At 52.3% G+C, this 26,170-nt stretch overlaps 2 protein-coding genes across 21 annotated transcripts in view; one reads left to right on the top strand and one right to left on the bottom strand.

Moving 5' to 3' along the window:
- ARID1B (AT-rich interaction domain 1B) overlaps positions 1–4,349 on the top strand; it is a 443,873-nt gene extending 439,524 nt beyond the window's left edge. For all 10 annotated transcript variants that reach the window (XM_045058284.1, XM_045058282.1, XM_045058281.1 and 7 more), the window contains one exon: positions 1,172–4,349. In XM_045058284.1, coding sequence (XP_044914219.1) covers positions 1,172–2,908 — 1,737 coding nt within the window. In that variant the 3' untranslated portion in view covers positions 2,909–4,349. The remainder of the gene's footprint in view (positions 1–1,171) is intronic.
- A 1,613-nt stretch (positions 4,350–5,962) lies between these two features.
- LOC109500119 (SH3 domain-containing protein C23A1.17-like) overlaps positions 5,963–26,170 on the bottom strand; it is a 47,218-nt gene continuing 27,010 nt past the window's right edge. For 7 of the 11 annotated variants that reach the window (XR_006598437.1, XR_006598433.1, XR_006598440.1 and 4 more), the window contains 2 exons: positions 25,697–25,802; positions 22,455–23,312 (listed from right to left, as the gene is read on the bottom strand). Coding sequence is in view for 3 of the 11 variants with exons in the window: in XM_023254523.2 (XP_023110291.2) it covers positions 22,512–22,830; positions 23,157–23,312; positions 25,697–25,802 (581 nt within the window). In the remaining 8 variants the exon portion in view is untranslated. Of the gene's footprint in view, positions 6,213–11,000; positions 12,610–12,742; positions 12,989–22,454; positions 23,313–25,696; positions 25,803–26,170 lie in introns of those variants that run through there. The other 4 variants (XM_023254524.2, XM_045058286.1, XM_023254523.2 and 1 more) reach the window with 4 other exon arrangements.

Here is a 26,170-nt window from a genome sequence, read left to right on the forward strand (position 1 = left end):
AACAGAAAATATTTAAAAATGTGTACGCCTCCCTTAGAGTGATTGCCTTTCAGCCTTCTGTTGGGTGAACGACTGTTGATCACCCATTTTAGTAACCAGAATTGCTTTGGTAACTCGCCCCTTCCCCTGCCCTGGGAAAAAAGTTCACTTTAAGTGTGGTGGGGGCGGGGGGGAGATAAACGCCCAAACCTTCACTTGCAAAATTGTGTGCCTTCATCCCCTAAAAGTGAGTACTTTGTGGTTAGTACCTCAGTTTCCCCTTTCTCCTTAATAATTGTTTCAACCCCACTTTCAGGAAACTGACAGCAGGATATGAAAGTATGGTTGATTTCCAAAACACCTATCATTAAAGACTCCTGCCTTCCTTATTAATCCTTTATCATCCCTAAACGCGGTGGCGCGGGTGCTGGGGGCGGGGAGCTGGGGCAGTTGCTAATCATGGAGCGTGTTGATTTTCTTGATGCACACATTCGCTTAAAGGAAACAAAACTGGTTCTCATAGTTGCTTTTGTCTTTCAGTTAGAGTTGTGATAACTGAAATGTAAAATTGCATTCGATGAAACATTCTAATTCATTTATCAGGGACTAAATTGATTTGTTTTTAATTTTCTGTGTTTATGAGCTACTACATTGCTGAAATTATCTTCTCCCAAAGATATATGGAGAATGTAAATTAGAGTAACCTATGGCACCTGAGACAAAAATAACCATAAAATCCTAAGAATAATAACCATAAAAATCCAGGCAAGCAAGTCTCAGATAAATAGCAGAAGAGAACAGACTCACTTTGGGTGAATGAGTCTATAAAATCCACGTTCCCACTCTTCTAATATGGAGTGTGTTGTACCTAAATCAGAAGAAAAGATAAAGAGCACAAAGCAGTCCGTCACTGATACTATTAAAGGTAAGAAAATAACACGGAAGTTTCCATACTGATAGAGTAGGAAAGTAAGCAGCAAATAAAAAACGTGCGGTTTCGCCAACAACGTAAAATTCAGGAGACGGTTCCCACCCATCTATGGTTTCTCTTTCTTGGCCCAGACAAAAAGGAAATGAATCGTGTGAAAATCACCCTAAAAATGTATTGATAGTTATTAGGATTGTTACCCTTCTCAGTCCCCGTGTGAGGTTATGACATTGTCCCCATTCTTGTTCTTGTCCTCCTCTCTAGCTGTCCGGATTTCTGGAACTTTTAGTAGAGTACTTTAGAAAATGCCTAATTGACATTTTTGGAATTCTTACGGAATATGAGGTGGGAGACCCCAGCCAAAAAGCACTTGATCACAATGCGGGGAAGAGAGCTGACGGCCAGTCCTTGGCCGACGAGTCTGGGAAAGAGGAGGAGGGCACCGAGTGTGTGGACGAGGAGGATGACGAGGAGGACGACGAGGAGGACGACGAGGAAGAGGACGACGGGAAGACGGAGACCGAGGAGAAGAGCAGCTCGACTCTGGCCTCTCCCAACGCCACTGCGGATCCGAAGGAGAAGCCCAGGCAAGCTAGCAAGTTCGACAAGCTCCCGATAAAGATAGTCAAAAAGAACAACCTGTTTGTGGTCGACCGATCTGACAAGCTGGGTCGTGTTCAGGAGTTCAACAGCGGACTTCTGCACTGGCAGCTTGGTGGGGGGGACACCACCGAGCACATCCAGACTCACTTTGAGAGCAAGATGGAAATTCCTCCTCGCAGGCGTCCACCTCCCCCTCTGAGCTCCACCGGGAGGAAGAAAGAGCAGGAAGGAAAAGGCGATTCTGACGAGCAGCAAGAGAAGAGCATCATCGCAACCATCGATGATGTCCTCTGTGCTCGGCCGGGGGCGCTGCCCGAAGATGCAAACCCTGGTACCCAGACCGAGAGCGGGAAGTTTCCCTTTGGGATACATCAAGCCAAAAGTCACCGGAACATCAAGCTGCTGGAGGACGAGCCCAGGAGCCGAGACGAGACTCCTCTCTGCACCATCGCGCACTGGCAGGATTCCCTGGCCAAGCGCTGCATCTGTGTGTCGAATATTGTCCGTAGCTTGTCTTTTGTGCCTGGCAATGACGCCGAAATGTCCAAACATCCAGGCTTGGTGCTGATCCTGGGGAAGCTGATTCTCCTTCACCACGAGCATCCAGAGAGGAAGCGAGCGCCGCAGACCTACGAGAAAGAGGAAGACGAGGACAAAGGGGTGGCCTGCAGCAAAGACGAGTGGTGGTGGGACTGCCTGGAGGTCCTAAGGGACAACACGCTGGTCACGTTGGCCAACATTTCCGGGCAACTAGACTTGTCTGCGTACACAGAAAGCATCTGCCTGCCGATTCTGGACGGCTTGCTGCACTGGATGGTGTGCCCGTCGGCAGAGGCACAAGACCCCTTTCCAACCGTGGGACCCAACTCTGTCCTGTCGCCTCAGAGACTTGTGCTGGAGACCCTCTGCAAACTCAGTATCCAGGACAACAACGTGGACCTGATCTTGGCCACGCCTCCATTTAGTCGCCAGGAGAAATTCTACGCTACGTTAGTTAGGTACGTTGGGGATCGCAAAAACCCAGTCTGTCGAGAAATGTCCATGGCGCTCTTATCGAACCTTGCCCAAGGGGACGCGCTGGCAGCAAGGGCAATAGCTGTGCAGAAGGGAAGCATCGGAAACTTGATAAGCTTCCTAGAGGACGGGGTCACCATGGCCCAGTATCAGCAGAGCCAGCATAACCTCATGCACATGCAGCCGCCGCCTCTAGAACCACCTAGCGTGGACATGATGTGCAGGGCGGCCAAGGCTCTGCTGGCCATGGCCAGGGTGGACGAGAACCGCTCGGAATTCCTTCTGCACGAGGGTCGATTGCTGGATATCTCGATATCAGCCGTCCTGAACTCTCTGGTTGCGTCTGTCATCTGTGATGTACTGTTTCAGATTGGGCAGTTATGACATCAGTGAGAAGGCAGCATGTGTGAGTGAAAACTAGAGGCTCCCGTATAACTGGCTGTTTTCTGTTCTTGTTTATCCAGCGTAGGAAGAAGGAAAAGAAAATCTTTGCTCCTCTGCCCCATTCACTATTTACCAATTGGGAATTAAAGAAATAATTAATTCGAACAGTTATGAAATTAATATTTGCTGTCTGTGTGTATAAGTACATCCTTTTGGGGTTTTTTATTTTGTTTTTGTTTTTTTTTTTTAACCAAAGTTGCTGTCTAGTGCATTCAAAGGTCACTTGTTGTTTTTCACAGATTTTCTTTTTAATGTTCTTTTCCATGTTGTATTGCATTTTTGGGGAAGCAAATTGACTTTAATGAAACAAATCGCGGCGAAAGATGCTAAGATGGGAAAATTTCACCACACTGAGGCAAAAAAGGTGAAAAAGTGATCAACTTCCTAGGCATGTCATTCTTCAGATAATGAAAAAAACAAAACAAAACAAAACTGTATCCCATCACCCAAAGCTCTGTGCAATAGAAACTACTTCTAGAGATGTAGGAATAGGGGCTCAAGGAGGTGTGTCAGTCAGTAGTCAAACTATGAAATGATACTGGTTTCTCCACAGGAAAATGGTTCCATTAGGCTAGGAGCAAAAACAATGTCGTTTGAAGTTAAGAGTGAAAACACATACCTGACAACGATCAACGGAAATTGCTTCCTCACCACTACCGTCAGTCATGTCTGCCGTCTGTCGTTGGACCTTCCACGTGACAGTTCTTCACAATTCCTTTAATCATTTTTTAAATATTTTTTTTTTTTTACTGCCTGTGGGCTGTGATGTATATAGAAGTTGTACATTAAACACACCCTCATTTTTTCTTTTCTCTTTTCTTTTTTTCTGTTTTTTTTTTTTAGTACAAAGTTTTTAGTTTCTTTTTCATGATGTGGTAACTACGAAGCGATGGTAGAGTTAAATAATTTTTTATTTTTATTTTATATATTTTTTCATTAGGGCCATATCTCCAAAAAAAGAAAAAAAAGAAAAAATACAAAAAACAAAAACAAACAAAAAAAAACAAACAAAAAAAAGAGGGTAATGTACAAGTTTCTGTATGTATAAAGTCATGCTCTATTTCGGGAGAGCAGCTGATCACAATTTGCTTCATGAATCAAGGTGTGGAAATGGTTGCATATGGATTGATTTAGAAAATGGTTACCAGTACAGACAAAAAAGAAAAAAATACAACTAAAAGGAAGAAACACAACTTCAAAGATTTTTCAGTGACGAGAATCCACATTTGTATTTCAAGATAATGTAGTTTAAAAAAAAAAAAAAGAAAAAAACTTGATGTAAATTCCTCCTTTTCCTCTGGCTTAATGAATATCATTTATTCAGTATAAAATCTTTATATGTTCCACATGTTAAGAATAAATGTACATTAAATCTTGTTAAGCACTGTGATGGGTGTTCTTGAATACTGTTCTAGTTTCCTTCCAGTGGTTTCATAGTAACCAAGTTATCCACGAGAAATAGGGGAAATACAGCCGCGGACTAACAGAGTCCCTGTCACGAAACCCTGAGGTCGGGAGGGACCTGTAGGGTTGACCTGCTTTAGAGTGGGGGGGGGGCAACAGTTCGATTTTTCTCCAATTATTTAGCTAATGAGTCTTTGTTTGAAGCGATCGACGCGAACGACATTGAGGTCTGAGAATCTTCAGTATCTATGGGAGGTGGCTGCCGGCCCAGGAGCTCACTGGCCTGACAGCAGAACATTCTGCCTTTCACTAACCCCGTCTTGATTTTAATCAGAGTTCAGTCTAGTCCACGTTTCTTCTGTGTGCCTCAGAGGTATTTTGCATTTAGTTTACCCCACCGTGTATAATATTTATATTGTGCAATGTTAAAAAGAATATGTTATATTGTATGTGGTGTACATAGTGCAAAGTGATTATTTCTATTTCAGGGCATATTAATATTCTCATATTCCTTCCTACCTGGTGCACAGTAGCTTTTTAATACTGGTCACTTCTAATTTAAACCTTTTCTTCCCGGGTCCTTGACTGTTATCGCGTAACAATCGATCTCTTTGAAACTGCTGCAGAATCCAGCTGTTAGCGGACAGACACCCTCTGACTCTACCTCTTTACCACCCTCCCAGTCACGACACAGAAACCCCAAGTCCTTTCGCCAGACCCGTTGTCCGGGGTTGCACCTGGAAGAGTTAGACAAGAGCACGCAGCCACGACCGGCGTGTGAAACGTGACGCTAGTGTCACGAGAAACAGATTTTTCTGCGAGCAGTGTCCTCATCTGTCAGCCCCCACATTACTTAGTCGCACAACCTTCGTACCTAACGAGGCAGCCAAATACATGTTGAATTAAAAGCCCATTTATAATTCTACTTTAAGTACACCTGCTTGCTGAGAACAGATTGTAGTGCTCTGAGCTTCAGCTACCGAAGATTTGCAAGAGGGAATCGATAGGAGTCCAGTCGCTCTTACAGAGCACGAACACAAGGTGTGCAGAGACTCCGAAGCCATCCACTACCCCAATTTCTTTTGTCAACCGAAAGCGTAAAATCATTACAAAAGACTGTTGTTTTCATGGTTTGAGTTGTAATCAGTACCTAGTCTGGCCATTGAGCAACAAGTTTTTACATACCGATACGCAACGTAACCTCTAGAATAATCCAGGAAGACGTTAGCATCCTTTCTACATTCTCACCCCAGAATCAAGACTGCAGAAGCCCATGAAGAACTTACAACCTGCCTGAGATCATCCCGCCTACAAACTGAGTTCTTGCTTTGTCCTAAAACTTAGTTGGTTTTTTTTTTCTATGAGGCTTTTCAGAAACTTACAGGATGCCCGTACTTTAAATGTGTACAAAAAAAAAAAAAAAAAAAGATAAAAATAAAGGTGCAAAGAAAGTTTAGTATTTTGGAATGGTGCTATAAAGTTGAATCTGTTGGTATTCGAGTGCATTTTTTTAATGTCACATAAGAGATATTGGGTGGCACGTGCTCAGAAATGACTATTCAGATGTTTTGTTTTGAGGTCGAGAATGACAGAGAATCCGTTTTTATTGGTGAATGTGGCCTATTCAGAAACTAGCTACACTGCTTTTGCAAAGTGAGAATAGAGAATGGTTTTTTCAGGGGGGTGTGAGCAGTTGGCTGACCCAGCGTCAGCTGCTAAGTACCTTTCTCAGGTATATGAGGAATATGGCCTTTGCCCTGAAATCCATCCATTTAGAAACTGTTGGAAATCTTTTCATTTCCCGTCAAACCCCATGTACCGATTCCTATGATCTGTTCACCTGCAAGGAAGCAGAGAAGGTATTAAATGAGCCAAAAATGACAATCCAAACAACCCATCTTCTTCTTGCTGGGTTCACTTCTTTGTCTGGAGATCTGGAGGCCCGGCCGCCCGACGGCCCCTGCCCTCCGCCCCTCCGTGGCACCGCAGAGAACTTCCTAGTCAGACGACCTTTCAAACATGCCTAGAAATCTTCTTGGTGATAGTCATAACCTACTAAGATGTCTCATTTTGCATTAATTCAGCAGAGATGTGTTGAGCACTCCCTGCCTCAGCCCTCGGCCCTGAGGAGTCCCTCGCGAATGAAGACTTGGGTCACGTTCTCGTCTTTCGGGTCAGACAGATTCCCGAGACAGTCTTCCAAATGTATTGTTTATGCACTGAGAACACTTAGCACGTTTTTGTTGACTACAAAATAAAGTAAGGCTCTATAGCACGTCAGTGTGTGGAGAAGAGCTCTGGACTGAAAAGCAAGGGGACTGAGTCGAGGCTCAGTGACAGCCTGACCTGCAGGTCCTAGGACAGCATGGTCTCTGAGGCCCCTTCCGGCTCTAAAACGTGACTCAAGAGCCTCCGGTTCCTTTCCTGCTCACGCAGGAGGGCCTGTCTGGAGGGCACCAAACGATGGTAGCCTGGGACCGTGACGCCAGGCTGCTTGATGGGCCCTGGGAAATTTAGGAATTGATTGAGACTGTACGAGAAGACCATATCAAGGCCTTTTTTTTTAATGTTTTATTTTTGACAAAGACAGAGTGTGAGCAGGGGAGGGGCAGAGAGAGAGGGAGACACAGAATCCGAAGCAGGCTCCAGGCTGAGCTGTGAGCACAGAGCCCGACGTGGGGCTCGAACTCACAAACCTTGAGATCATGACCTGAGCCAAAGTCAGGTGCTTAACCAACTGAGCCACCCAGGCCCCCCTTAAGGCCTTTTTTTTTTTTTAAGTTTATTTATTTTTAGAGAGAGAAGGAGAGAACACGAAGGGGGGAGGGGCAGAGAGAAGGAGAGAAAATCCCAAGCAGGCTCCGTGCTGTCGGCACAGAGCCCAACACGGGGATCCATCTCACGAACCGTGAGATCGTGACCTGAGCTGACGTCAAGTCAGACACGTAACCAACTGAGCCATCCAGACGCCCCTCGAGGCCTTTTTTGTTCTTAAGTCCCACGTACCCTCCCACGTGTCCATGCCTGTCTTCCCGTCGCCATGCCTCACGCTTCCGTCCTGTTTTCCAGTCCTGCTTTTGTTTGATGATGCTCCAAGTCCTCTAAAATGCCACAAATTACCAAGTTAATTCACGTTGGGATTTAAACCTATGAAACCCTGAGGGGAAGCTGGGGTAAGACCATCAAATGTGTTCTTCCTGAATCTGACTTCAGGGACGTGAAGTTTTACCCCAGCTTTTTCAAAGCATATGCCAAGAAATAGAAGAGATCTCAAAACAAAAGCAAAAACATCCCGAAACTCCTTATGTGTTCTCTTCTTGGCCATCTGTAATCCATGTTATCATATTAAAGACTGAGAAACCCTGCAGAAAAGAAGCCTGTTTATCCCAAGCATTTCCTGACTTAATTAACCTTGAAACCTTTTTTTCCCTCTAAACGTGCTGCACAGCTTTGGTAGACTGCACACGTTAGCGGAAGATACTGCCTCACTTCTAAACCTCCGTGTACCCTGCTTGTCCAGAGTGCGTTATTCCTTGCACTGAAATTCAGATGCCCCCATTGGAGGCGATTTCATGAAATCTCTTGCCGTCTCTGTGACCTTGAGCAAGGTACTTAAATTCTTTGAGCCTCAGTTTCCCATATACCCGTACTATGGGAGTGATGCCTATCTCAGGATTGGTGAGGATAAAATGAGGCATTATATAAAGACCTGATATCCCGTGTGATCACTGTGTATGCACCCTGAACGTACACACACACACACACACACACACCCTTCTTCCTTGGGTGGGTGCCTTAAAGCATGTGCGTGCGAGTTTAAAATCTCACCTAAGAGAGTATCTTCCCATTGTCACAACCAGCCACACAGTTTGCGTGACTATTGGTTGGGGTTTTTTAGTAAAATCCATAAAGGGTTAGTCCATTGACTGCCTGTGGCTAGTGCACAAGGTGATCGTGCTTGATTTCTCTAACGAAGGTCAGTTTGGGGAGTTGGACATCCAGAGGGGGTGGAAGCACTAGGCTTTAACGTCGCAGGCCTCAGGGAACTATGTCTGGACTACAGTCAGTCGTGCAGCAGACTTGCCCCTCCCCTGCCCTCCTAAAATAACACGGCGGCCAGGAACATTGTCCAGAGGTCAGCTCCGGCAGGTGGCTGACCGCAATGTTTTCCTCTGCTATTCCTTTTCATCTGGGGCACAGAGCAGAGAACTTTCCTGGAGAAAAGGAACTCTAGTCTTCATGCTTAGCTGGAGCTGGGCCATGTTTCTGTGGGCTACCGAAAAGGAATTCAGGACGTTCCTCATTTCTGTGTGAGCGTAATGTAAGGTCAGGTAAATAAATGAACCTTGAGCTTTGATCTTCTGCATAAATTTGTTACGTTGATGGCCCAGGACCTGTATGTTCTACACACTGTAGATTTTTCCAGGGACTTAAAGAACCTAAGCTTGGATTCAGCCCCTTGAAGATATCCTTGTCCAAACAAAAGCAGTTTCTTCAGCAAAACCCGGCAGCATTTATAACACCGCTTCCTGGTAAGTGGTGATCATTTCACATTTGGATGTTTTCTTGCACTTGAAGGAATTTCATGGCTATTAGTTGTCTTTGCAGAAGTCTTGGTGTAGAGCACGATAACATCCATTCTGCAGAAACAGAAGCATAGGTTGACGCGCAAAGTAGCTGGAGCCAAACTGAGATCTCCCCTTTCCAAGAACGGGTGCTTTGCCTGAGAAATGTTTTCAGCTCTGTGCAAACTCCAGAGGATACAGGGACTTTTAAAACAGAAGCCGTGTTATGCATTGGCCACAGATGAGAGGGAGGGGGGTCTTTTGTAAAACCTCATCATCAAGGCATAATGTCATATGCTCCTCCATTGAAACGAACATAAGTGCAAATTTAAAACAAAATCTGGGAAGTCTGGGCAGTGCTCTGTCATATGGCAGGTTCTTCCAAGAGTGTCTCCTTACTGCCGCCCTCATAATCCTCGGGAGCTTCATCTGTGTGTTTTGCGTCGAGATGCAGACGTAACTACCACCCACTCCAGCCCATGTTCCGGGTTTCTGTCCTCCGAGCCTTTCTTGGGCCTCCCTCCTCATCATACACCCAAGGCCGTGTGAATTCCTATGGGCAATTCATGATGACGTCCCTACTGGACACCAGATACTCTACCAAAGACTAAGATTCCCAGAAGATGTCAGGCAGGTTTTTCTGCCCTTCTGGGCCTTCAAATATACTGCGAAATTTGCATTGGAACTTAAATTTCTTCCAAAAATTCCATTAGGCCCGCGGGCTTGCATAGACGATCCTTGATGAGAAGTTGGGGTCAACCCAGCCCCCGCTAGCGTTTAAAATTGAATTCCTGGTCATCTAGGGAATTGGCCTGTCTAGTAGGAATTGGCATGACCTTTGACCCTGTTATCTTAGGTGTTCTTGGAAGCTTCACTGGCTTGGAGGATATTCTGCCTAACAGATGACTTCTTCGGTGCCCCTGTCAGACATTTTGGATTTTAATTTCGTAATAGTTTCTTAGCTTTCCTGTTTCCCTTTTCATTCACCCATTGTGACTTGGAAGACACCTGAGGAATGAAAAGTGAAAAGGGACATATGGGGAGGACACCAGTAGCATACGTTTGGAGGGTAGCTTTAAAGATGCTGGTCTAGCACCAGAGGCTATTTGTTCCCATGGGAAAATGATATGATACCTTCTACGCACTGAAGAGGAATACGCTTTTAGCATGATAGAGGAAAAAATTACCCATAAGCGCAATGCTTGTTTTGTTGGTTCCGTGTATTTTTTACCAAATGGTGTGAACATATGGCCACTGCTTCTCTTGGCCATAAGATCTGAAGGGAGAAGACTCCTGATGGCAAGAAGCCATCGTGATTTATCGAGGCGAGTTTCGATTCCAAAGGGATCTTCAAGTGAAGGCCTCTCTCAGCCAACTTTTCATGTGCAGTCCCCTCTCCCCACGTTTAACATTTGATGTCTGCTTTGGTGGGTAACAGTAGATTGGGATGCATCTGGGGGAAAAAGTCAGGTTTTGTTAATTAGTGGAATTTTATCTTGGTGGGCCTTGTTTTCAAAAATTACATTTGATCCTAGTTTGGGGGCTCAGCGCACTGAGCAGTCAAATCTTGATATGAACTGGCACCTCTTCCCATCCACCCAGAATCTGTCTTCAAGGGCCGTCGTTAAATGGTGCGATTTGTAAGTGCCTGCAAATCGTTTTCACAGTCTCGTGCTCGTCTGGGGTATTGAACTTACATTTTTGGAGAACACTCCTCAAAGCCTCCTGTCTGGCTTCTCTTACGGAGGTGGGGGTGAGAAGTCTGTTGGTTTCTGTTTTCTCAAAAGCACACGGGAAACAGGTGGAGCCCTGATGGGAGAGGCCTGCATTCCTGACTCAGCTGATGAGCCGCCACCGCCCCCCCCCCCCCCCTCACCGCTTCCACTCACGTCCAGGACAGCTTCGGACCCTCTCACCCCTGCAAGGGCACTGGGGGTGGGCATGACCCAGCCTTTGAGGGGAGGAGAGTCCTGGTGTTCTCCCATGACCCCGTCTAGGCACCACAGCCCCTAGTTTGCACTCCTTCGTGCCTCATGAGCAGAACAGAGTGGTCAAAGCCTGAGCGCAGTCTGCCATCCGGTAGGCGTTTAATAAACAGTGGCCGTCTCGCTTCCAAAACATACTGAGCATCATCCCGTGCCTAAACGGGGCTGCACACTGTCAGCAGGTAAGCACCAGTCTGACGCCTGTTGCAGAGGCTACAGGAGAAGAACCCAGCCCACGTTGGAGGGGGCAATCTGGGAAGGCTTCCTGTAGGAGACTGCGTGAGGTGGAACGGAGCTAAGGAAAGAAGTCCTTCTTTCCCCGGCACAGTGCTCATCGTACAGGAGAGAGTTGTGAAAGCTCTCTGGGCATTCCGGGACCTAAAAGAAATCCAGGACGGTTCAGTTGCAGGTTTTGAAGTGGTCTGCAGGAGGGGGTAGGGAGAGGGTGCCCAGAGGAGGCTGGGAGTTGAGCAAGGACAAGAACACCAGAGCCCTGCGTCATCCCCGGGGGTGGCCGGCCTCGGTGGGTTACTGAAAGACCTGAGCGGTATTGAGATTCCCATTACAACTAGATGGGAATGTGAGGAGCGAAACCAGCGGGAAAACCATTAGGGCTTTGCAGTATCCAGGCAGGGGGTGCTGAGGGCCAAGCGAGAGCGGCAGCTGTCGGCCGAAGAGGGTGAGCAGCCTTCTAAACGGGACGGATCCTGGGGTGTTGGGGCGTGAGGCCTAGGGACCGTGTGGACGGAGGGGCTGGGAAGGAACGGCCGATGGCGTGGGTCACCCTGGGTCCGCTTGCCGGCCGTTGAGGAGGCGATCTGAGGAAGGCACGGGTCCGGGGGACCAGCTGTAAGCCTCAGGTACACGACCTGGTCTCTAAACAAAGATGTGCCCCCCCCCCCCCCGGGCTCCGGTGGGCTGCGGGCACAGAGGAATGAGGGTTGTTACCAGCTCACCCTGGGGTAAGGAGACAGTCCCAGATCAGCCGGGCGGGCCCAAGGTAAGCGCAAAGGTCCGTAAAAGCAGAAGAGGGGAGCAAAAGGGGGCTTGGTGGGGCGCCACAGAGGGTGGTCCAGGAGGTGCTGGGATGCTGGCCTTGAAGGCGGAGGAAGGGGCCGTGAGCCCTGGGGTGTGGGCGGCCCCCAGAATCTGGAAAAGGCCAGGACGCTATCCCCAGAGCCTTCAGAAAGGAGCACGGCCCTGCGACACCTGGATTTCAGCCCGGGAGGGAGACCGTTGTCCCCTCCCGGCCCATGGGACCGTCAGATGGTGCATCCGTGTTTTTTGAAGCCACTAAGTTTGAGGCACTTGGTTCCTACAGCTGCTAAGGGAGACGAGCTCAGGGGCTTTGGGGGTTTTTGGTGCTTGTGGGACACGCAGGGGCCGCTGGTTAGAGGCAGTGGAGCACAGGGCTCTGGGATCCGGGGCTGGAGTGCAGATCGGGGGTCTGCGAGGTGGCGGTTAGCAGGATCCCCGAGAGAAGGCCTGAGGGCTCGGCCGGCGTTCACAGCCAGAGCGTGGAAGGGGACGCCTCAGAGACCAGAGGGGGCAGGATCCAGAGGCCAAGGGGGCCAAGGGCGGGGAGGACCGAGCCGTTGTCCCCACTGGCAGTGGGCCTGTCGGGAGGAGACCGCATCCTGTCCGGCTTGGCGAGGAGGAGGTCAAGGGCGCGGAGTGGGCGGTCTTGCTGCAGGGGCGAGGTGAGCTTCAGCCCCTGCAGACCTGCCACGAGAGACACCCCGCCCCCCGAGATGCCAGCCCCTCAGAAGAGACCTGAGGGCCACATCTCAGCTTGCGGGTTCCGAGCGCGCGCGGCTCACCAGCGGTCCAGCGTGTTGTCTCTTGTCGTGCGGGCAGATGTCATTCTTTTGCTCCAAAAATCACTGGACCAGGGGGACGACTCTGGCCAGTCTTCAGCCTCTTCACGTGGGAGACCTCTCTGGTGGCACGTCTGTGTCTGCCTCCCGGGCAGTGACATGAGCTGCCGCGGATCCGCGAGCGTGGGGAGCTGGCGGGGGCTTTGAGCACGAGAGTGAGGAGGGCACGAGGGTGTCGAGGCGCCCTGGCTGCCGGGAGAAGAATGGGCTTCTGTCTGTCAGGAGTCCGACCCGCAGCCGGAAACCAGGCCTTAAACCACGGGCCTCCGCCACGTGCCTTGGGTCAGGGGGAGACCTCTAGAACTTGGGGCTCCGGGCGGACCCACCCCAGTGCCAGGCACCTCCCCCGGGGGATTCTGGAAGGAAGACTGCATCCCCGGCTGCGTTGGCGGGCGGCCAGTCCTTCGCCCGATGGGCCCCCGAGGCGGGAATCCCGACGGGAGCCGGAGCGGGAAGACCTCACATCCCCTTCGGACTGTCTGCTTCCTCCTGAGGGCCCCACGTTTCTCCGGAAGTCTCTTCTGGCCACCAGTGACTCAAGACCAGCCCTTCCAAGCTCTCAGAACGGCCCAAGGTGAGCGCCTAGGGTCCGCGGTGCCCCTCACTTCCTCCACGAGCCACGGCCACCCCGGGGAGAGGGGGCTCGTGGGTGGCCTGTGGACAATCCACAAAGAGGCCAAGGCAGGGGGGCTGGGGGCCCGTCTGCACCAGGCCAGAAAGAACGCCACAGTCGTCACCCCCCACGGCCCAGCGGCCCCGGGGCCTGCCTCACCGAGACTTCGTACGAAGACAGACAAAACTGCCTGCCTTTTCTGAAGTCCCCCCCCCCCCCCCCCCGTCAGCCCCGATGCCCAAAGACGGCACTGGTGTGTGTGTGCCCGTTAAACCGGGGCCGGCTCAGCCCTCCCGTCTCTCGCCGTCTCCTCTCGCCGGCCAGCGAGGCCCTTTCCTGAGCGCCCACCGCCTTCCCTTTCCCGTCGGGCCTCCCGACCCGCAGCTGCTCAGCCTTTCCGTCCGTGGGCCCCGACCCCAGCTCGCCTCCCCTCGCCGGAGCTTTGCGGCTCGGATCCCGCATCCTGCTCGCTGCTCAGTGGCGAATTTCTGAGCCTGTCCTCCCGACCCTCTCTCCAGTTCATCGTGTTCTTTATCTTCCTCCCTCTTCGTGGAAATCTTTCTTTTCATCTCTTTAATTTTGCGAACCACCTTCAGGTGAGCAGTTTTCTCGTCGGAACGTGTCTGCGGCGCTGACGGCTGGGTGGTCACGGATCGCTGCTCCTTAAAGGCCCCGCAGGATATTCTGTTCCTTCCACCCGCGGGTGGTGTGGGGGGGACTCTCTTTTAGTTTGAAAGTGTTTCGTTGTTTTTAACCCCCACAACCCCTCCCCCCTCCCGTTCTTCCCTTTGCTGTTGACCTCTGGTCTTATTGCACCATTGTCACGGAATTCGTGTGCTATAATTTCCGGATTGGATCGTTTCTCTGGCTTCTCCTCTGCTCCATCATTTCTTTCCGGAATCCCTGTTGCACAGACACCCCCGGCGGCCGCTCTGTCTTCTGGCCTTTTTCTCCTCTCCCTCGTCATCCTTAGTGTCCCTCTTTACCCCTCCTTCTGAGTGCTCAGAGAATTTCTCAAGGTATGAGTTTGGCTCTCTGTACTGTCCTGCACACCGTTCACTGCTTCTGGAGAGCTAAGAAACAGGGTAGTGGATGTTTTGTTTCCAAAAACAATATTGTCAAAATTTCAGATGGTTCTCTTCACAGGCGCAATTTCCTCCCCAGACCCCAGCATCCCCCCAGCGCTGGGTGTGAGTCTGACTCGTCCCTCCCTCCCCAAGGGGCCGGCTCAGGAGGCCCCCAGGTCCTTGCCCACGGACGACCTCAAGCCATCAGAGGCGTTTCAGTGATGGGAAACCCTATGGGGCCCCCGGGGCACTGGTCTCTTCTCCAGACGCCCCACGGCCCACTTACCAGCAGCCCTCGCGCTCAGGTGCCTGGGGCACGAGTCTGGCTCTAGCAGTCCCGTGAGACCTTCCCTCCAGAGACCGTGGCCAGCCAGTCCCAGCTTACCCAGACTCCTCCGTGTTAGCGATCCCATGTTCCAGGCCCCCCGGGGTGGTGGCTCACCTCACCCCTGAACCAAGGACACCTGCTCGCCCTATTTCTGCCCCAAAATGGAGGCTGTCCCGTGCTGTCCCCTCACTAGGGAATTGGGCCCTCGTCCTCCACAAGAAGATCTATTGGCAACTGTAAATGACAGCTAGTTGCTCTTAAAAATGACTAAATCCTTCCCGCAGGGAAACCTCCCACTTCGTTCCCAGTCCTGCTCCCAGCTTGGGGTTGCCACAGCCCTGCTGGTGGCCGTCAGGCCCGTGTACCTTGCCGGTCCTGTCTGCATCGCAACTCCGAAAGCGAAGCTACGGTTCCAGCTCGTCGAGGCATTCTTCCTCTGTTTTCCATTTATCTGCTCTCGGTTACATGGACTTCTGTGTGCTCACAGGGCTTCAGGGTGTGGGCTCTTCGGGTCCGAAACGCACTCACGGTCCACTGCAGCCTCGCTTACACGATGTGAGTTATTCTCCTGTCTGTGGCTTCAAACCCTCCTTCAGACAGTTTCTTCTCTGGACGGGTTTTCAGACCTGGTCCAGGCGTTGCCCCTCACGGCTGGAGGGGAGGGCCTCCTCCCCGAGGCCCTGGGCCCTGTCGCTTGCTCAGGGTGATGCTCCCTCCTGCTGCCAGAGCGCCCGGCCCTTTCCCTTCCCCAGTACGGAAGGAGAGGCAAGCACCGTGTGGGGTGTGCTCCAGCCGCACAGCAGAGCGGGCCACCTGTCCCCAGACCCGGGCCTGAGGGCAGGAGCTGGGACTGGTCCACGCAGGGCCCGGCAGGAGTGTGCGCTCCGACCCCGGGAAGATCAGGGTCCACCCGGAGGGAAACACGAACGTCCTCCAAGGAAATTGTTGTCAAAAGGAATAGAGTTAAGCGATTGAGAAAACACCAGTTCATAGTTATAAGTATGTCTTCTCATTCTCTTTTGCTCATTTATTATTTACTATTATGGGGGGTGGGGGCGGTGGGGGCGGGTAATATTTCTTGTTTCCTCAGTGGCACCGTGTGGCCGTCTGTTCTGTGGCCAGAACTAAGGACGCTCCTTCCGGTCCCTGGAAGTGAGCAGGATCCGTCTGCTTGGGAGGGATGGTTCTCGGGCCCGGACTGCGGACGCGGTGGCTACGATGGCCGGGCCCTGCTCAGAGTAGACGGAAGTACAGATGGGCCACCGGGGTCGGGGCGGGGAGACCCCAGGGGAGAGCCCCGTGGAGGGAAGAGTGACACGGTGCGGATGGTCCAGAGCGAGCCCACAGTGATAAACAGCTCCCGCTCAGACCCAAACAGGCCCCACCGCCACGTGGAGGGGGGCTTGTGCAACCTCTGTGCCGGAGGTAAAGAGGCTCCGTGACTCGTGAGTCTTCGGTCACCGCAGCCAAGCTGGAGTGTCCACGTGACCCTCCTAGCCGTGAACCTGGAGCTCAGAAGTCCGCCCCGGCCCCAGAGGGAGTGATGCGTGAGGTCAGCGATGCGACACTTGGCCCTTAGATACTCTGCCCAGCCTGCCAAGTGTCCCCCAGCCCGTGTTGACTCTGAAATCTGTCCTCTGGGGTCCTGCGGCTGTCACTGTCCACGTGGCTCATGTGGTTCAGCGGGTGGCAAGGGGACACCTGGCTACGAGGTGAGCCAGAAGGAATTCTCTCCCTGGGGGGTTTCCAGTAGCTCCCAGGCTTAGTAAGTTTCCTGAGGGCTTCGCTGGGAGGGCAGAGCGGGTGCTGGGGCGGTTCAGGGGGTGCTCCTGGATGGGGTTCAAGACTCACGGTGGGTCAGACCATGTAGACGACAGAAAACAACGGGGTCCCCTGGCAGGGAGAAAGCGAGCCGTGTGGGGAAGGACACGGGCGGGGGTCCTCCAGAATGGAAGAACTGTCACAGTGAGTGAGGACACCATCCGAAGGGCGTGCGGGGACACACAGGTGTTGCGGTGTCATGCGAGGAGGGCGATGTTGTTTCTGACAAAGCAAAGCAAACATGCAGGCAGTCATTGGAGCAAGTGACGAGCCTGTCACCGTGTTCCCTGACAGCTTTGCCAGCTTCTAATTTTCCTGCCCCTCCGATCACCTTTTGGGAGCAAGCCTGTCCTCCTGGCCGGGACTTTCCAGCCAGCAGAACCAAGTGAGGAAACGAGATCTCTGGTTTTCGGTGGGCCTCCCCAAGAGAAGCCGATGAAAGTGATGAGAAGTTTCTGGAACCGCCTGGAGAAGAGCACGTCAGCCCTCAAGGATGAGGACGGAGGCGGGTGCTCTTTGATGAGGAGCCGGGATGGGAGGGAAAGGGCCACAATTCCGGCAGGATGAGGCAGAAGCAAGCCCTCCCTGCCACTTCCCTGCAGGGGGTGGAGCTGTGGCCCCCCGGGGGGCAGCCCACAGGGACAGGTGGCCCCGTGGGGTCCCGCGTGCTCCCCGCCAGCCTGGGCAGCCCGGTCGCAGCCATCCAGGCCTCGCATCCCTGCGGTTCGGAGCCTCTGCCGGGCCTGGCGCCCGGAGCCGGGCTGCAGCCAGCAGGGCGAGGAGGGAGGGGGCAGCGCCCACTCTGCCCCTGCGTGGGAGGGGTGCATTCCCCTCTTTCACAGAGCAGAGACGGATAAACCATACACATGAGATCAAAGCAAAGAGGAACCTGTTTTGGAGGCTGGGGAGAGAGCTCAGAGGAGAGGCCAAAGCCCTGAGCACTGGGGACATATGGCATTTGTCAATCAAACGCAGAGCAACCTTCAAAAAGCCATTAGAAGGCAGCCCCATGCCGTCTCGGCCATTTGTGCCGGCTGATGGCTCCCCTGTCCCGCAGGCCCTACAGACGCTCCGTTTCTGGGACTAATTAGCCTTCCAGAGGGCAATCAAGGGCCTCTGCTGGAACTTTCTTAGGAACTGAGCCGTTAGATGGCTTCAAAAGGACACCACTAGGAATGGGCAAAAGCAGCTCTCTTCCCGGCTGGGCCAGGCGGCTTCCTCTACCTGCGCGGCCTGGCAGCACCGGCGAGGGGGCCCCCACGGGGCACGTCCCCGAGCCTGGACAGGCCGTCGCCACCTCGCCAGGGCTCCCTCTCCCGCCGACCACACGCCTTCCCAAAGTTCACCCTTACTCTTCACCACGTCGTCCAACCCGGCGTTTGCATCAGTAAACATCGTCAGAGCCCCGCGAGGGCAAGAGCTGGTGTGCTCTGCTCACTGCCAGACCTTCCGAGGCGGGGGGGCACCGGGCACCGAGCACCTCGCTAATGTGGCCAAGTACATACGTGAGTTTCATCCCAGCTGAACCGAGCCCGCGGGATTTCCTTCCAGGAACATACTTCTAACGGGGCAGATGTCTTTATTTTCTCTTGTTCGTAACGTGATGTAGATTGAGGGAGAATCTGGCCCCTGAATTTTCCTTCTGCAAATGTGTTCAGGGTGATCCGCATCCCCTTCCTAGGAATGGCGTCAGATGGGGTCAAATGGAAGTGCCAGCTTCTGCCGAGGCTCCGGCTGCCTGTCTGTGCCCTTTCTGCCGCCTGTTTCCACCGACGGCCCAACCCCGTGCAGCCTTCTGGGGGGTCACCGTGACCTGCTCAGACAGAGGGGTGACGGTTCCCTGTCGCCTGGGCTTTATTCAGCTGCCTCCTCCCTGCCTCGTGCCCGGTGAGCCCGACGCCCGACCCTTGCTCCTGGCCCAGCGCTCCTGCCATCTGGGCAAAGCAGACTCGGGGGACGGCCCCCGGAACCAAAAGCTGGCCTGTCAGGGTCAGGAAGGGAGGGCAAGTCTTACCGGGCACCAGGATGAAACAAAGGGGTGCCGAGTCCTTCCCAGCCACCTCTCGCTGGTGGGAACGGAGGACGGGAACACTGGGAAAATGAAACTCCAGACAGTCCCAGGACCGAGAGTGTGTGGAAACCCCGGGCCAGGTGCAGGCAGGCCTTCCACACCATTGTCTTGCCCTGTCTTGACCCCAGGTGTCCAGCAGGCACTGCGGGGCTCGGGGGCTGCCCAGCGGGACAGCTCTGGGGCTGCAGTTAGCAAATCGTCTCGCAAATATGTATTCCCTTCCCTCCTCGCACCCTTCCTTCCGTCATCCAAGGTCCCTTCTGTGTCCATTTCTTAAGATGAGAGTTGGAAAAGCGTCCCCTGTAGAAATGTTGAAGAGTACGGAAGCGTAGAAATAAAAGTGAAAAATAAAAATTACCTGTAATTCTGGCATCCAGAAATATCTTTCATAAAGGGTTCAATTTTATAAGCAAATCTTAAAATGTGTTAGATCATGAGCCTTTTCGTGTCATTAATTTTTCTAAAATTTGAATCTTAGTGGCTGCCTAGGGCTCCATTTATTACACCAATCCCCTATTGTTGGACATTTATGTCTTTTCCAAATTTTTACCATCGTAAAAAATGCTGCAGTGAACATCCTAGAAGGTAAATCTTTGTGACTATCTCTAATTAATTCATTAAGATAAATTCCTAGGATAAATTCCTGTAAAAACAATGTGTCAAGTGGGATGACTATATTTAAAGCTATTTGGACACATCCCCCAGGGACTCTCGGGGGAAGTCCCATCACTGAAAATCCCAGTGGAAGCTTACCAAAGGGTCCAGCGCCTTGAACCCAGCCCGCACTGAGTACCCACTGCCCCCCTCAAATTTGTAGGCAAAAAAGACATTGTTTTGTTTTCATTCCTTTGACCTCAAGATTGGACTTTTTAAAAATATGTTCTTGACTCATCTCTATTTGGCATTTTGGAAAATTTCTGTTTGTATCCTTTGTCCATGTTTTCCACCAGAATATTAATTTTTTACAAAAATTGAACCTGTAGGAGTTACATTCATAAGCTACAAAACCCTTGTGTCACTTTTTCCCCTTTTTCTCCCTTAGTTTGGTGTCTCCACCCTCAGTCTCTATCTGCAACGTGGGTTACTTGGACCAAACGACCTCTCGACCCCAAGGTCATTTCAAAACGCTCAGCCCTCTCTCTCTGTTGTAACCCCCTTTTCAGCCATGCCGGGGCTCCAAACTCATTAGTATGTCTCCTGGGACCTTGAGTTTGATTTGTCTGCCAAGGTGGACCTTCCACTTGAATAATCCAGGTAGGTCCCCTACATAGGCCCCCGGTGGGAGAGGAAGCCAGTTCCCCTGGCCCCAGGAAGGGGTCCCGGCTGGGGTCTCTGTGGCCGTTATGAGGCCCCCCACAATTGGTTGAAGAAGTAGTAAGTCCACACAATGGACTCAGATGTAGATGCAAATTTTGTGACATGGGAGAATTTATTTTTAAATAAGAAGAGTAGATTCCAGAGCAATAAAAGCCCTTACAGACACACACACACACACACACACACACACAGACCGAGAACAAATGTGAATCGCCGGTCCCTGAGCAACTCCCCTCCATTTCCTGTCTCCCTTCAGATGTCGCCTCTAAACGCACTGCTCTGAGGCAGTTGCCCCTGAAGTCACGTCCCCGCTGCCAGCGTGTCATAGGCAGCTCTGGGTGGAACCTCATTACACCGTCTGCCGGGTCATGTCAGGCCTGTCGGCACTGGAAGGATGGTCTGCAGAGGCCTGGTTGTTGTACGTGGAATGGGGCTTCTTCAGGAAGAATTTTCTCCTGTTAGCCATTTTGTGGATCTCGGGGCCTGGGCTCAGAACTTCCTAAAACAGGGAAGTGGGGGCAGAATTCACTGCACTGCTGTTTTAAACTACACTCCAGGGCCAACAGAAAAACAGTCTGGGGCGCCTGGGTGGCTCAGTGGGTTAAGCATCTGACTTCGGCTCAGGTTATGACCCCATGGCTCATGAGTTCAAACCCGGAGTCGGGCTTTGTGCTGACAGCTCAGAGCCTGGAGCCTGCTTCGGATTCTGTGTCTCCCTCTCCCCCTGCCCCTCCCCCACGCTCGTGCATGCGCTCTCTCTCTCTCTCTCTCTCTCTCTCTCTAAAACAAAACAAAACAAAACATGGTCTGGGAATTGAACACTTAACCTGCCCTAACACACTCACCAGCACACACACACCCCCGCACACGCGTGTGCATGTGCACACTTCTCGAAGATTAAGGCCACCGATCTCAGGCCTGGGGAACGTTTGCTGGCCCCTCCAGGCTGGTGTTTTCCGAGGACACGAGAACAGCTGTTTTGTTGTGACAGGTGAAGTCCAGGCTGCAGCCACGGTGTCTGAAGCCAAAGAGAAAAAGCCGGACGCTCCCGCCGCGTGGTCGAGTGTCTGCCACGCCCAGAACTGCAGACGTAAACCGGCTGGAAGCAGTTGGCGCTGTGTTGTTTTCAGCTGAAGATGTGGGGGCCGAGCTCCTCGGTAACTACATCCGTCAGGGCTCACAAACGTGGGCCCGCCGAGGACCGGCCAGGCCGCCACCGGCTGGAGGCCACTCCTGCAGCCCGGGTCCTACCGCGGCAGCCTGGCCCTGGCTGACCGCCGGATGCGCCTCTTTCATGCGGGGCCGCGAGTCAGATGCTTCGTATCAGCCTGGGGGGTCGTAGCAGACCCCTTCCTCCTTCCGGATGCCAAGAGGCCGTCCCCCAAATTTCAGAGTGTGGGGGGAAGTAGATCCTTCAGGAGAGCTGCAGCATAGGCTGGGGGAGCAGGGAGGGCCAGGGGCTCCGGGGAAGGGCCCGGAGCAGGGGTGTGGAAGGTGGAGCTGCTCCAGAATGACGACTCATCTTACAAACACACATTAGTATCAAGTTTCAGAATTGTCAGATCCCGGGGCCATTGGGATGGCTCTTTTTAAGAATTCCTTACATTTGGGGCGCCTGGGTGGCTCAGTCGGTTAAGCGCCCCACTTCGTTGGGGTCATGATCTCCTGGTTCGTGGGTTCAAGCCCCGTGTCGGGTTCTGTGCTGACAGCTCGGACTCTGTCTCTCAAGTAAGTAAACATTTTTAAAAATTAAAAAAAAAAAAAAAAAAAAAAGCCCAGTTTTCCAGTTTCTCATGTGGGTAAATGGGGGTGGGGTGCTTCGGAATCAGGAAGGCCTCATGCAAATTAAACTACCCCCTGCCCCCCACCACTGCACCAGGACTCTGGGCCGTGAATGGGAACTCTCATACAGGTCTCGGATTAAATGAAGTCATGCTCGTGAGCTTCACCACTCAGGGCCCAGAAAGGCAGGAGCTTAGTAACTACTCACTCCTTTTGCCTGGAACCAGGAACAGGGAAACACCAGGGGGCCCGGTGGGGAGGTCAGGTCAACAGGGCTGGACGAGCACCCGCCAGGGCCCCCACCCCTCACCCCCGGCAGTGGACACACAGAGTGGAAGATCAGTTCCTGGGCTAGCAGGGGTGAATTCAATGAAGAGTAGGGCAGTTAGTCAAATAATTGTTATCACGACAAAATATGATTAGAGACTGACAGGCAGAGTGATCTGGGAGGACAAGGAGTCAGTTGTTGATTATTTATATATTTATAGCATATATTTTACATGTTATATATTATATTATGATTCATAGATGATAGATGATGATAGATGATAGATAGATTATAGATAGATGTCTACTATGAACCAAGACCCATATTTACAGTGGGAATCAATCAACCTGATGCTGTACACAGACAATGAACAAGAAGACAAATGAAAAAAAGTTACAAATCGAATATGTATTATAAAGGGAAAAATCTCAGTCAACATAACAGACTAACAGGAGGTTTCCCATGTTGGTGTATCAGAGAGGGCTTCTCTGAGGAGGTGACATAGGCAGGTCACCATGGGAAGAGATGGGGCAGGAGTCAGAGGGAGGAGCCCGCTGGGAGGGACCGCAGGAGCCCAGGGAGAGGCCCTGGGGAAGGTGCGAGAAGGCTGGGAGGAGGATGGGCAGGGTCTGGAAGGAGTCCGTCGGGGTTGACTGGACTGAAGAGAGCTTCTTGAAGGATGCGGCACTGGGGAAGGCGTCCAAGGACAGGGCAGGATTCCCAGAGGAGGGCAGAGCATGTGAGCAGGTAAGCAGATGAGGGGCCTGGATGAGGCGGCAGGGTGGGGGCACTGAGCAGGGCTTTACCTTCAGGGAACCTGCCTGGACCTCAGTGTGGCCACAGGGCAGGTGCGGTGGGTCTCCCCACCAGGGCATCCTGACGGTTCGTCCCTAGCTGTGTGGTGGTGGTCGTGCTGGGCTGGGGGACTGGTGGGGATGGGCAGGGGAGAGTGGGGAGGGGAGCCTCCTGTGTCTGCTGTCCCTCGTGGCATTGCCCAGTGAGGCCCGGGGGATTAACCCCCTGTTCCTGGCGTCTCCCTTTTGTTCTCTCAGCCCCCCACAGCCTACTTAAAATCCCCTCTCTCTGGCACCTTTTGGACACCCCCTGCTTTGCGGGTGGACCCAGGCACGTGGCAGGAAGGCGGCTGTGAGGTGAGGGGGTGCCACGCGGGCCGGGACGTTCAGCCCGGGGACCTGACCGCAGCCCCTCGTCATTCAGGCTCATTCTCCTCATGGGACAGTCCACCCTGGAAAAGAGGTCCCAGGGTCAGCTCTCCAACTCGGTGAGGTCACCAAGGCCCCAGGCCCCCTCCACCCTCCCACCCCGCCGTGCTCAGAGGGTTGGCTTTTGTCCTCAGGCTGCAAGATGGCTGCCGAAGCCCAGGCTCTATGTCCTTTGCTTCATCCACAGCAAGAAGGAGAAGGTAAGGAAGAGGGTTCTCCGCCTTGTCTGCTTTTGTCAAGGAGGACCTTGTTTCCCAGCCGCCTCCGGCTTCACCGTCTGGAAGAGATTGGCCCACAGGGGCCTCCACTACCTGGCACACAGAGCCAGGGGACTCACTGGCCTGCCGTGGCTCCTGTGGCCTGCTCCCTCCTGTGCCTCTGCCTCACAGGGACTTGAGGGGCAAACGGGACCAAGTCTAAGATGGGCTCAGGTTTGCCCGTGTGTCTGACAAGGCCCTCGGTCGTCAGTCATCAGGCTCGGCTCCCATCAGGCCCTAGCAGTGGGAGGCACCACAGGGCTGTGGCACTGGGGACTGTCCTCCCCCGGCGTCTGCCTCTGGGTGTGTGCCCAGGCACCCTAGAGTTTGTTCTGTGTGCCGGGAGATGCCGCCTCCTGAAGATCCAGCTCAGAGGCCCCCTGGCATGGATCTTGAGCCTGTCTTAGCTCCCCCATCCTTCCACATCACAGCTACCAGCCTCCTGGTTTGCAGCTCCGCGCCTTCCCTCACGGCACATGTGCTGTGGCTGTCCAGGCAGCTGTCTGCACCCCGAGTCTTCGTTCGGCAACGTTACACGTACTTAACTCTCTGGCTCTCCTTGAACATTCGTCCCTACGGCCCCTTTATTTCTGCCTCCCTGGGCCGGCTCGCCCATTTGTCTGGTCTCCATGGCGACAAGCACCTCTAATGGATACACAGTTCCCATGAGGTCATGCCCGCTGCCTCTTGTCACCTCCCCGCCTGCTCACACACAGCCTCTTCTGCCCCCAAATCACCAACGCATACCCATGGTCTAGTTTCACCTCCCAAGATTCATTTCCCCCTGTTTCTCTTGTTTTCTACGCAGTTTTACTCGGACCTGTGCCAACCCGCTCTGGAATCTGGTCTCTTGACAATGGGGATTGGGGATGGCCAGGGGTGTCGATCCCCCGCGTGGGTGCCATGGTCCAGCCAGGGACAGTGCTCTTTTGTGTACTGTCTGGAAGGGCATGGGCTGCAGTGTGGGCTTGTCTGGGTTGAAATCTCCACACGGCCACTTATGAGGTGTGTTCGGGAAGTAATTCCTGAGAGCCCACGGTGAGCCAGGCCCTGGGAATCCTACATTGTGGGGCCATATAGTCTCTTTGTTCATGTAGCCTTTGGGCTGGTGGGAACGGGGTTGCCACATTTAGCAAGTAAATATACAGGACGCCCAGTTAGATTTGAATTTCAGATAAACGACAGTTTTTTTTTAGTGTAAGTATCGGTATTTGTTGTTTACCTGAAAATCAAATTTAACTGGGAATCCTATATTGCATCTGACAACCCTAAGTGGGAGAGAAAGAAAACAAATAAGAAAATATGAGGATAACATAATTCCAGGACTCCAGTGGGTGCTGAGAAGAAAAAGCCAGTGATCTCAAGGGGCGTCTGAGTGGCTCAGGCGGTTGAGCGTCTGACTCTTGATTTCAGCTCAGGTCACGATCTCGTGGTTCATGAGTTTGAGCCCTGTTGTCAGCACAGAGGCTGCGTGAGATTCTCTCCCTCTCTTTCTGCCTTCCCCCGCTTTCCCTCTCTCTCTCAAAATAAATAAACTTAAAAAAAAAAAAAGCCAGTGCTCTCGAGAGCATCCCAAGGTGCCAACTGGATGGTTAGGGATGGTCTCCTGGAGTCCTGGGGGGTGGGAAGAAGCCTCCACATGCAAAGTCCACTGGTGAGCATTCCAGCCAGACAGAATAGCATGTGCAAAGGTGCTGAGGTAGGAGAGTTTGCCGTGGTCCTCAGCCAAACAGGCCAGTATGACTAGATGGAGGGACCAGGAAGCAGGAGTGTACAACTGGAACTGATGACATAATAGACCTGGCCACCATGAGTAGGTGCTCAACAAATCTTAGCTATTTTATATTGTTATTAATAATTATGATTTTAAAATTCAGCCAACTCTGAGTTCCAGACACAGTGTGAAACACTCCTTCAGTCACTAAACTGCCATATCTATCCTAACTTTCTATAAAGAGGCCATTTCGGCACCTGTGGTGCTGAATACAGGCCAGCCAGGCATAAGACGTTTGCCTGGACATCTAACAATTATCTGAAAAGATTAAGATGCAGCATGTTGTCTGAAACTCCTGTTTTCCATCAGAAGACGTTAAAACATCAGCCAGGACCTCCCCACCCCCCAGCGTCAGTAGGAAAGTTGGGAAACGCACCTGTTGGTCAGCAGAGATGTTGGGCCTCCACTCACCCCTGATGCCTTACGTCTGCTGTGTGATTTGGCACATGTCACTCGACTTCTCCGAGCACTGGTTTGCTCCTCTGTAAAGCAGGGATAATAATTATAAGGGGTGCACGGTGCAGAGGGTCACCTGGAGGGTCCAGTGAAATAACGTCTAAGTGTCTGTCAGGCACCGAGGGCCGCATGGAGGAAGCACGGGCCGACGGCTGCCTCCGTCATAATCGTCTCAGTTACCACCTCCTTCACCAGAAGGATAAGGAAAGGGAGACCCGGGGTCCTGAGCAGTAAGAAGCGCCATCTTCCTGCCTCATTTTCCTGTGCAGGTGGCTTTCAGCCTGCCAAGGGGAGGAAAGATTATCTGACAAAGTTGCTCACAAGGACTGAAGTCAGATTTAGTGCAGGGACACGTGTCAGGCTAAATGTCAGCGGACAGTGTTGAAGGGAGCCG

The sequence above is a fragment of the Felis catus genome, chromosome B2 (genome assembly GCF_018350175.1).
Source record: "Felis catus isolate Fca126 chromosome B2, F.catus_Fca126_mat1.0, whole genome shotgun sequence".
Taxonomy (NCBI): domain Eukaryota; kingdom Metazoa; phylum Chordata; class Mammalia; order Carnivora; family Felidae; genus Felis; species Felis catus.